The following is a 12,027-nucleotide window of genomic DNA, read 5'->3' as shown; positions in this document are numbered from 1 at the left end:
TAAACACAAGCAGGCATGGTCCCATCTTTCCCAACAGGATGCTTGCTTCATCCACATGCTGCTTAACAAGGAGGCTGAGTGCATCAGAGAGCCTGACTTATCAATATAAAGAGGTGTAATATTTGTAGGAGGTGCGCTTTTCTACCTATAAAAGGTAAGCTTGTCTTTGAATGACATTATAAGCAGTTTGTATTTGTCATGCTGAGGCGTCAGTAGGTTTCCAGTCTGAGTTCAGTGTGTAAAACCAAACAGAGGAAACAGCTCAGTTCTCTGCAGAAAGCCAACTGACAGGAAGGAAGGAACAACTACGCTGCAACTCGATAAAAACTTCTTGTCACTTTTATCTTCAATTCCTCTTCGGGAGCTTTAACACCTTTTGTTTTCTAGAGAAATATACACTACATAGCAAAAAGGGGGAACTAGAGATTACCAGCAGCCCCCCTCCTCTTCTCAGGCGCATAATATCCTCTTGTGGACCCAATCAGCCTCTGTTTTTATGTTATCTCTTTGGTTTTAGTGTGGCATACACACACGCAGTGGGGATGATTGTCTGGGCAGATGGTGCTCAGTGTGTGGACTAGAAGCTGAGACCAGGCGGAGAGGGACAGACTCGTCGTCCATCATGGGATGCTGCAGTGTGACCCAGAGGCATACTGGAGTGGACGAGGTTGGCCCTGATGAGATAGAGCTCCTGGAACTCTCTGGAGACAATTTAGGGTAAGACACAAATACACATTCAGAGTTTAAAGCTAAGAGCCGTTCAAAAATAGAATAGTATTGGGGTGGGGAATTTACACAATTCTGACTTGGCACTGAAATAAGAGCTACAGGAATATCAGCATTACCTCATCTTAAAATGAAAAAAAAAAAAATTCTTTAATGTGCTTCACCGCTTTAGAGAAAGAGTATGTTAAAGTCTTGTATAAATGTGGTTTTGTGTAGGCCTATTGTGAGTTCTGGAGGAAGAAGCGGTGACAGTGAAGTGAAAAGAGCACTTTAGCAGCTTCTCTTTTAACGTCTGTGGTTTTCTTTGGCATATCATGCATCATGTTTTGGAGCATATTCAATGATACCATTTCCAGGATGTACATACTGTATGTTTGTTTTCACGGAGTAACAGGATGTGCATTTACACAGACAACTTCCAGGTACTGTTAAGAAACAGTTCAGTTATAAACCCTCTAAAAGTGATGATAACACCTGCAGAACAACATATTACATCAATATAATTTCCACCCATCAGACCAACAAGGCAGGAGAACTAATTGGCTCCTATTTACCAAACATGAATGTGGGAACTCAGTGATGCTGCACTGATGTGATTAGCAGATTACTATAAGACAATGGCTGTAGCATGGAAGGGTTTAATACAGAGCCAGGGCGGGACAAGTCCCCGCTCTTTATAAAGCTGGGGGGATTACCAGAGGCTAATCACAACACTAGCTGCCAGTCCTTATGTGTGACTGTTCAATGATTACTACTGGACGTCTGGTCACAGTCCACTCATCTTTGTAATATTTAACACAGACAAGGATGTGTTTTAAAAAGATGCACACTCGCATGTAGATCTACACTCAATCAGATGTGTGTTGTGTGTGCTGATACAAATGTACATACACAGCTTTTTCCAAATTCCATACATAGCAATCAGTTAAGTTATAAAGTAGGCCAAATATTTATTGTTGTAGTGTACTGATTTTGACTATGGTGATATACATGAAATGAATATCCTTGTGTTTACAATCCATGTAATTTACAGTGAATTTGAAGCGGGACCTCTAATGAAATGTATTTCCAAAGATTTAATGCTCCTTGAACCTTCCACACATTTTTTAATGTTTCATTACTTTTTATTTAATCTTTATTTTAAAATATATATACATAGAGTGTGGACCAATATCACATACCGCAGCTATGCTAGATGAGCCTTTTTAAAGAAATAGGCAAAACTCAAGAAAATAAAAATAACAAAAATGAATTTCAGTGATAAGCACCAGATCATCCATGACCACATCCTGCCTCTTTAAAAGTTGTTTCAGCTTGAGTTTAAATGATGATAATATTAAAATTAAAGATGTTTGGTTTCTTAAGAATATGGCGCTGATGGAGTCTTATCTGCTTCCCATTCCAATTTTTTTTTTAACATTATAGTTACAGATATATCATCTATTGTGAGAAGCTCATCTGTTTCCTTTGTGCATTGCCTTATAGGACAATAGTTTACATCCACATAATACTCAAAAATTAACCATTTCTATTTTTTTCTGTGCATATGTTTGTGTTTTGACTTTACCTAATTTTGTGAACATTTTTATGTACACCGACTTCAGTACACCTAGTATTAGTATGTGGTACATACATAAGTATGAAATTGGGACACATATTATGTCTGTAATGGACAACAGTAACAAAATATGCTGGTAAAGGGTAAGCAGGTGGGTCTGTCTCTGCTCCGACTACTCTAATCTGATTATGTCTGACTGGTGCTGGGCTGCAGGGGGGTCAGACAAATTGTGACAAGTCTTATTGCTTGTTAATATCTATTCATTTTCTTTAAGGCTCTCCAGGGATGTAGCCGGTCTAAGCATTCACTATTAGGGAACACAGGCAGTCTCTGGACTGCAAAACAGAACCAAGCAGAGTATGCACTTTAACATTCAGACTTAACGTGTGTTTATTCAGGGTGTGGAGTCTGGGAGAAACCAGGCTTCAACTTTCAGTAAGGACCAGCAGAGATGAGCAGCAGCAGCAGCAGCAGCAGCAGCAGCAGCAGCAGCAGCAGCAACCGCCCCCGCGCTACCCTTCAATACGACGTCTGGAACAAGAGGTCACTATGTCTTTGTGGCTGTGTGTTGTGTAGGACAGTGGCAAAGACACAAGTGGAAACTATGTTATGCACTTTTCACATGAAGAACATAACGCGTAGTTCACTTTTAGCACACTTTAACGCTTTTTAGTGCTCAAGCAGAGTGTTGCAAGATGTGCCTCACATCAATATCAACAGTTTCCACTCAGTGCTGTTATTTGTGTTGAGTCCAGACACACCCTGTATACATACTGTGAATTTCCATGACAAAAGTGAGATTCTGCGTTCCCTGTTTGGTGTGATTCAAACTTTACAGGAAATAAAAGAGGGAGGAAACACTGCCGCACAAACCTGAGTTTTTCTACTTCTTTCCACTTGAGTGAGAAATTGTCTAAATATGAAGCATCCAAACCTCCACAGAATAACCCAGACAGTTCTCTTGCATTACCTCGAAGAAGAGACACTGTTTTATTTTTAGAAATCAAAAATTATCTGAACTGTGCAACGTTTTGCTCAAATATCAATGACAAGAGGCTTGCAAACTATAATGCATAATAGAGTAATGACTCTAATGCATGACTCATCACTCTGTGAAACATGTGGCCACAAATAAATACTGATGGAGTGGAGTGACTGATGGGAGTGATTTGAGAAGGCACATGTGTAAAAAACTGTTAAAAATATACATAATGCAGGATCGATTACAGTGTAAATGTTTAAAACTGCAAGTTATAATCAATAGATATGGGCTGATACAGTTTTGTGTCTGTAGGTGATGCTGTGGGGCAGGAGCAAAGACGAGTTGCACCACAGGATTTACTCCCAGCAGCCAATAAGGGAGTGGGAGGGCCAACCAGCCCACATGTATGGAGAGATAATCCATTCCTCTCTGATGCCTCTCTACGACAGCTACACACAGGTAACATAGCACTGCAAACCGGAATCAGCTGGGAGTTATGAGGTGTGGCTCTGTCATCCTAAAGGGGCGAATGCTAAAACACAAACTTAACACAAGCACAAAGTTCTGTCTGTCAAGCAACAGCTTGTACTAATAAGTAGTCAGACAGGTCAGTTTTATTGTTGTGAACATAAAAACACAAACACAAATATGTTGGAGCCTCTGATATAACTATTTGAGAACTGAACACTATGAATTAAAAAGTCTTTTAAACAGGAGTCAGTGCTGCATTAAGTTAGCTTGTTTGTGTCATTTACTTTTTGTTTGTAGGAAACCAGTGAACACTTCCTGGTGTTGTTCTCTTCTCACCTGCTTATCCTCTCCCTGGACCACTCTCGACAAGACTTCATTTATGAGGTAGTCTTTGTGCATTATACTTTAGGAGGTATCGCAGGTTGTCCACTAATCGTAAAGTTGGTGGTTTGATCCCCAGTTCCTCCAGTCTGCATGTCTAAGTGTCCTTGAGCAAGATATTGAACCCCAAATTGCTCCTAATGCCTGTTCCATCGAGTGTGCGTGAATGTATTAGTTTCTGTTTTTGATGAGCAGATGGCACCTTGCATGACAGCCTCTGCCATCAGTGCATGAGTGTGTGTGTGAATGGGTGAATGCTAACTTATAGCGTTAAACACTTTGAATTGTCGGAAGGCTAGAAAGGCGCTAAATAAGTGCAGTCAATTTACCATTTACAAGGAAACAGACAAACCTATACTAGTACTCAGACAAGAAGTCCTGAACATGAACACAGGACACAATAAAATTTAAATTAAAGCTACAGTTAATTAATTCTTGCGCAGCTGAGCGATTATTGGTAAGTTGCTGGCTAAGCTTCAACCACATATTAATGCTGCACTAATCAATATTTTTTATTAATAGATCAAATGACTATGTGTAATGTGAAAGGTGTCATCACCTGTGTTGTTATCAACTTGTAAACAACAAGCTGCTGCTACTTACATTGATTGTGTGAAATTAGTAGAGTGTCTCTTTAATTTTCCTCCATAATCATCTCTTTGGAAGAACCTGAAGCACACTGACAGACATGATCTTTGTCTTCTCGTATCTCACAGGGCATCCTTCCCCTTTCTGGACTTTCTTTACGAGCCGTCTCCCTGGACCCTGACACGTCACATTCACCACACATGTTTGAAATCAGCAGTGAGTCAGTGGAATTTACCAAGACATGGCAACATAGTGTAAAGTACTGAGCATGATTGATGTTGTTCCTTCTTTCCTCCAGGTCCAATGGTGGACTCCAAGGTCTTCATATGTCCCAGTGCTGCAGAGTTACAGAAATGGATGCAGCTCATAGAAGACAGGAGATACCAGTCACTGACACAACCCATGACTCCCTCCCACGGCACTCTCTCCTATCTTGTAATGATGTGCTTTAATAATATTAATAAAGTGCTTTACATCCGGTTAAAACTGTACATGAAAAAGCAGTCTGGCTAAGTTGTAATTAATAAATTGATCACATATATTATAGTATTTCTTCTCTAGCTACCCTGTGATGAGCTCTGGAAAAGAGAAGAACTGAAAAAATACTTACTACAAGCTCCGATATGGCAGTGGGAGGGCTCGCCGATACAGCACATGGGAGAGCCGGGATACATATCTATCGTCCATATCATCACACAGAGACAGGTAATAAATACTTTACTTTAGATTAGATTGTCTGTGGCCTGATAACTTTCACTGTTTATTTGCACTGCATTAGACTACATAGTGGTATATGTTCAGCTACTCCTTAACTAACCAAAAGTAACAATGTTTAGTAATTGGAACAGATTAAATCATTTGCAGGCAAGAATTACAGATTTCTCACATTCTTTCTAAACATAAGACATAACGTTTCTGAATAAAATCAACATACTGTATGGCTGTGTGTGCTTTTCTCTTTTGTGCCTTTTTAAGCAAGTCAGGTTTCATATTAAATTGGACCTGCTGGCACACAGTGTGGCATGTGCTATAGAGGCTGCCATTGCTCTCAGTGATGGTCTCTTTTATTTAAAGGTCTGTCCAGTCTTCCACTGCCCCCTACCCTTTCAAATAGCGCAGGACAGCTACATGGCTGACACAGCACAAAAGGTGTTGGCTTCTGAGACAGCAGAGAGTAGCCAGTCAAGAAATTAGGTTTATTTAGGTAGATATATTAAGAAATTATATTTACTTAATTATTCAGTAAAACCACGTGTGATTGCGACTTGGCCACTGACAGATAACATGGAACATGTAAGCTAAGAGTGTGAAACATTGTTACTGTTTCTGTACCACAGCATTAAACCACATATAAGATAAAGTTCATAGGAACATTGACAAGGGAAACACGTTAATTCTCTTATGTGATTATGGACCCTTGCCAAAACGGCCCACAATCAATAATATCTGGCCAGCAGCTTTGATTATGTCAAAAAAAACAAACAAACCTTTGATAGGGGTACTGAAATAGATCTCAGTCATGACAGCAACAGTTACTCACATAATCACTTCCTCTTTATAGAAAAAAATAAAAGCACAAGAATGTTTTTTCTGCAATGCTTTCTTTCTTTTGCTCTTTTCTTTTGAAAAATGCTGAATGACATTAAAAGAGTCTGTAGCCTGCTTGACACACCTCTGAAAGAGCGGTCAGAAAACGTGATTCCCCTAAATGTCCGCTGCCTGGAGATAATGGGGTAATGAAAAGGCGTCAATTTGTCGAAGAGAGAAAAAAAAAAGTCCCAACGTGGGATCAGAATCACAACCCACTCGCTGAGAGTCCTTTACAGACTGAGCTAACCAAACACTGTAACAATTATTTCAAATATTAAGTCTTATATTCTCATCCACCAATCTAAAATTGCTCCGATGCAAAACTTATTTGCAGACCCCTGCAGTATATTATTACTACTTCTTCTTCGAATGTACGTATTCAACATAGTAGTGTATTCAACATGAGTGTCTGCACTGCCTGAATTCTACCAGAAGTAGAACAAGAAGAACGTAGTGACGAAACGTGCTCTGTAGTGCTGTTTGTCCGTTTTCAGCTACTGTAGAAACATGATGACGTAACATGGCGATGCCCATGGAAGGGGGGACCCGCGGTTATGTTATTTATATCTATAAATGGCTCATTCTAAGGTAATAAAAACATAATTGTTTATTAAGTAAGGTCTTTACACAACACTGAAAACATGGTTATGGATATTATATTGCATTTCTGTCAATAGATCCTCAGAAATATTACACACTGGACCCTTAAAAGAAACTATACTAGTATCTCATATTAACATGGAAATTATTTATTTATGTATGATAATTTAGGCTTAATACAACTTATTTTATTCATTTGGGTACATTTATCAATTATGATAACATTGTACTTACCAAGTTTACGACCGATATCCAGTTATGCAGATTATCTAAAATAGTAATCATCACTCTTTGCACAGGAAATCTATTTCTGTTTGCTGTTTGTTGTTTCTTTCTAATAATTTAAGAGTTTGTTAACGTGTGTGATCGTCTGTTTCTACTACTGAAAATTACAAAAATAAGACACAAGTTGTAATGTGGCATATGTAAGTATTTTGTCAGTGGTGTGATCTGAATTTGACAGCTAATACAGCAGTAACAGTGACTGTGGTGGCATTGTTCTTGCAGGGACTCCAAGAAAGACTGATGGTCCTTTTTCCTCAAGACGTCCTGCTACTCTCAGTTGACAACAATCGACTGAATCTAAGATATGAGGTAGTGTAAAATGAGAAATCTATAATACCTCTTTAACCACTGCAGCATAACTAGGCTAGGTGTCTTTACATAGCGCTTGTTCTTTTGACACATGACGTAGGCCCATAGAATGGGGGGAGCATTTTGTAACTCACACCTGCCGCCTACAACGTCACTCAGTGTATTTCAGCCAGTTGCTAAAATCAGGTTCTTCTTGTACAATCATGGTTTAATTTTATGGAAGTGAAAAATTCCTGCACGATTTAATGAACATTGTTTTCTTCCATGTCATCTCCAACAGGGCAGGTTGGCTCGAAACAGCATCAAAGCAGTGGAGCGATCAGCCTTGCCTGGACGGCTGGAGTTTGAGCTGATCGGTATGCTGTATATACATGATATCAATAATCTTGCTAAACGTAGCATTGGATTAGGCTATAGCAAATCTAAGCGCAGTGAAATATACATTCATTTCATATCATCACTGTTGTGTTTTAGGTGAGCTGGTGGAAACCCTGCAGGTCTCTTGTGTCTGTCTGGAGGATTATCGGAACTGGATGTTTCAATTACAACAGGTTAGACTGTGCTGTCTGACGTCTTTAAAGGAATAAACAAATTGTGAAGAAAATGCAGTACCAATGGGTTATGTGCTGTGAGTCAAGATTTAGATTTTGTGATTTTGCCTTCTTAAATGATTCAATTTGACTAGTTTTTAGAGATCAGGGGAAGTAAAACTATGTAGCAATTTATGGGGAAAATATTTAAAGCTGGTGTAATTGATATTTTTCATATTAACAGTGAATCAAATAACTTTGTGTAATATGAAAAGGGTTGCTCATAGTGACACACCCACAGATAAGTACAAAGAGTCTATCATTATTTTGGTTGTCTGGCCCACAACTTTACTATTTGATTCAGTGTCATCACTCTCATCAGCGTTATTTCCAAACATAGCAGGCAGCTGTTTTAAGTGAAGTAGTTTTAAAACCCCACTGTACACTACCTGCCCTGTACCAACTGACAGGTGAAATTAGAAACAGGTGAGCTAGTGGAGCATTTAGCAGCTAAAGAACCAGATATTTCCTACAGGAGCTGAGGTAGGCCAAAACAGAGCTAAACCAGAGAAAAAGGGGGATGAATATTGGGCCTCCATTGATTACTCCATATAAATAATAATGTTGCTCCATGTCTGTAGGATGTGTCAGTTAGCAGATGTCAACTAATAGGTTATTCAGAACAACTGAAAAAATGATATTGCAGTAGTATTGCAAACGTTATGTGCACAGTTTGTTTCTGCTGCCCCAAGTGGCCAAAACAAATCAGTTATGGCAGGTTTAAGATTTAAGACAACCAAGACAAGAACTTGTGGATGTGGGACGAAGACTTCTAACTTAGCCACTAACTAGCCCCTTTAAAGTCAGTCATAGTTTTCTTGATTCAGTACTACTTTTGAAGTCATAAAGTTTGTGTTTGCAAGAAATATTCATGTGTGCCAAGGTGATGTCTAATACCTTAACAGGAAAGTAACTTTGCATCAACAAGATTTTCTCTTTGATCTGCAGCCAGACAGAAACAGCCATGTTATTGGGTGTCACGCTGGACCTCCAGTCATGCCAAAGCTGCAGAGGAGCAGGAAGGAGTCCCAGGAACCGATCATAACAGCCGACCAATGTCATATCAATGGACGCAGCTGACTCATTAGAATGTGGAAAATTCACTGTTATTATAAATCTAAAATAAAATGTGTAGATAGTATATTTGAATTTAAACACTTTGTTTATCCCCGAGGCGCAATTGCAAAGACCTAGGTCTTGAACAATTCACATTGAGAAACATCATAATAAACAACCTAATAATAACTAAACGTTACCATTATAGTTCAATATAGAATTAAAGCCTTCTAATTTGCAGACGGATGAGGTAACAGTCCAATGTTGAAAGCAATTTATAAGTCACTGATTGAGTGTGTGTGTGTGTGCCTGAGTGTTTGCTGGGGAGCGAAATAGGTAGTGATCAGGGTAAGAAGGGTTTCAGGGATGGTTGAGAGTTGAGGAGCTGAACGGCCTTGGGTACAAAGGTTGCTCTTCTCCTCTGAGTTCTGCAGCCTGGACAGCGCAGCCGCCGTCCTGAGGGAAGCCACTCAAATGAAGGGAACAGAACATGTGAAGGGTCCTATAAGATCCATCCAGCTAACCTCAGCATCTGCTGCTCACATATGGTGGAGAGGGCTCTGACAGGGAATCCAATCATCTTGGAGCAGACTTTGACTGAGCTTTGCAGGCAGTTTCTGCTTTGCAGACTGATGGAGTAGAATCAGCATGAAAAGGAGAATGTCATAACACTCTCAATGAAGGAGTAGTAGAAAGTTTTGAGGATGTACTTGCTAACCCTAAATGAGTTGAGCTTCCTCAGGAGAAATTGCCGCTGCTGGCAGGATCTCCTCAGTGTTTCAAATTTCATAAGATTGTTGAACATTGTGCCCAAGTACTTCTACTCACCAACAATTTCTGCATTCTTCTCGTGAACAGTGGTGCAGTCTGCCACGGCCAGTTCGCTCTTCTTGGTGGAAGAGGTCACTACCATCTCCTTGTTCTTGTTTACATTAAGTTCCAGGCAGGATTTATCACACCATTCCACAAACTCATGAAGAGCTGGGCCGTGGTGCTGTAGGGAGCCTGAAAGCAAAGATGGAAGAACTGTATCTACAGCGAACTTGAGCAAGTGAGATTTTGGCTGGGGGACCTACAGTCATCGGTGTAAAGAATGAAGAAGTGAAAGGATACAGCCTTGAGGGGAACCAGTTGATGTGTACAGGACATCAGATAAATTGCCACTGACCAGGACTCTGTGACCTGTTGGTAAGAAAGTCCATTATCCACAAAATGAGTTGGTTGTCTAGGTGAAAATGAGTAGAGAGTTTCTCATCCATAATATGTGGCAGCAAGGTGTTAAATGTCGAGGGGAAATCTGCAAACAGAGGTCTGGCTGAAGTGTTGGGAGATTCCAGATGCGTGTGGAGTCTGTAATAAATACCTTCACCCACCCCTCTATCTGTGAGGTTGGCAAACTGAAGTGGGAATGATTTTTGACGACCCTCTCCTTAGCTTTCATTACCAAAGAGGGGAGAGCCACAGGCCTGAGGTCATTGATGATTTTAATAGTACCTTTTTTTTGGTATGGGAATAACTATGGAGTCCTTCCACAGCTGAGGGATTGTGCCATCATCCAAGGATCTCTGGAACAACACCTGTATGACGCGTCGCAGCTGCTCGGCACAGTACCTCAGGGTACTACCACTGATGTTATCTGGGCCAGTTGCTGTGTTGATTTTTGTCTTCTTGAGGGCTCTCACCACATTGTTTGTGTTAATGGTGAGGGAGGAGTCGCCAGGTTTGAATTTGGAGATGGCCTCAATGAGCTGAATGCTGTTATCTGTCTCAAATCTAGTGAAAAAGGAATTGAGGTCATTAGGTAATAATGCTGGGCTGCTGCCTGCAACGTGATGTTGCTTGCAGGAAGTGGGTGCAGTATTCACAGCTACCATGTTCTTGATGCCTTGCCAAGCTGTGCGGGTGTTCTCTTTCGTAAATGAATGTTCAACCTTGTCTTTTTTTAATTTAGCAATTTTGATGGCTTGCTTAACTTCTCTATTGACCTTCTTTTTTTTCAGTTTCAGAGCCAGAGAAGAACACTCTCTTTTTCTTGTTCAGTATTTCCATGATGCTTTCCAAGGTTTACTGTTGAGAGAGATAGTAACTTTTTCGATGGGGATGATTATTGTCCACACAAGAGGAGATATATAATGAGACCGTGTCCACTTGCTCATTAATGTTGCTGGATGGAGCTATAAGGTTTTTCCTGTCCATAGCTTCAAAGCATGACTCTGTAGCCTGTTATTGCTTTCATCAGTCCACTGAGTTGTTGAATTGAATAGTTTTAATTACCTAATTAGACCTCAGTACAACGAGCAAAAGTGAGGGTGTCAGCTGAATCAAGAGGTGGTAGGGCAACAGATTTATATGGCTCTGGAACTAGGCCGCAGCATTTATCCAGTATCTTCCCCCAGCGGGTTGTGCAGGTGACTTATTGGTGAAATTTATTTTTTTAAACTGTATCAACTGAATAGTGGTTAAAATCAAAATGCTCTATGGCTGTGGCTGCATTCACTCTAGGATGAATATAAACCAGGATAAAAAAGAGTGCTGTGGGAGTTCCCTAAGAGGTAGATATTAGTTTTATATATGATTGTGCCACAAAATGGAGATATAGCAGTGAACAGGTTCTGAAATGTTCTCACCCTAATTCTGATATATTTGGGTGATTTTGTCACTCTGAGGGACTGAGAAGATACTTATAGTTCTCTTTCATGTGGGAGCAAACAGAAACAAGGTCATGACCCAGTTTAAGTCCATACCACAGCTGAACAAATGTTAGAGTTAGAGACTGTAGAGCTGTAAAAGTTACTAAAGAAAATAGATCTAAACATACTGTACATATTTAACTTTGATGTTTTTACCATGCAATATTTTGACTTTTTCACAATAAACTGTTTAAAAACTCT

General features: G+C 39.9%; 1 protein-coding gene across 2 annotated transcripts; it reads left to right on the top strand.

The window, feature by feature from the left end:
* Positions 1 to 6: 6 nt before the first annotated feature.
* Positions 7 to 12,026, top strand: LOC119905896 (pleckstrin homology domain-containing family N member 1). 2 transcript variants are annotated; one of them, XM_038723265.1, is made up of 12 exons: positions 7 to 154; positions 518 to 717; positions 2,683 to 2,827; positions 3,579 to 3,725; positions 4,035 to 4,121; positions 4,835 to 4,922; positions 5,005 to 5,141; positions 5,268 to 5,411; positions 7,404 to 7,490; positions 7,771 to 7,846; positions 7,965 to 8,041; positions 9,029 to 12,026. In XM_038723265.1, exons 2-12 carry the CDS (start codon positions 623 to 625, stop codon positions 9,158 to 9,160), a joined length of 1,215 nt encoding a protein of 404 aa, XP_038579193.1. In that variant the 5' UTR covers positions 7 to 154; positions 518 to 622; the 3' UTR covers positions 9,161 to 12,026. The 2 variants fall into 2 exon arrangements, with proteins under 2 accessions (XP_038579193.1, XP_038579192.1); XM_038723264.1 differs by lacking the exon at positions 7 to 154 and having other exon boundaries at positions 256 to 717.
* The last annotated feature ends 1 nt before the right edge of the window (position 12,027 follows it).

Source organism: Micropterus salmoides, unplaced genomic scaffold, assembly GCF_014851395.1.
Source record: "Micropterus salmoides isolate LMB-PRFRI ecotype aquatic unplaced genomic scaffold, ASM1485139v1 Ms_hic_scaffold_16, whole genome shotgun sequence".
Taxonomy (NCBI): Eukaryota; Metazoa; Chordata; class Actinopteri; order Centrarchiformes; family Centrarchidae; genus Micropterus; species Micropterus salmoides.
This window is presented reverse-complemented; position numbering and strand designations above follow the sequence as displayed.

What these genes read in the sequence shown, in the direction of transcription:
- LOC119905896 (XM_038723265.1), top strand. Translation starts at nt 623, where the DNA reads ATGGGATGCTGCAGTGTGACCCAGAGGCATACTGGAGTGGACGAGGTT. An exon ending in TCTACGACAGCTACACACAG is followed by an intron (nt 3,726 to 4,034) that starts GTAACATAGCAC and finishes TTTTGTTTGTAG; the next exon opens with GAAACCAGTGAACACTTCCT. An exon ending in ACGGCACTCTCTCCTATCTT is followed by an intron (nt 5,142 to 5,267) that starts GTAATGATGTGC and finishes TTTCTTCTCTAG; the next exon opens with CTACCCTGTGATGAGCTCTG.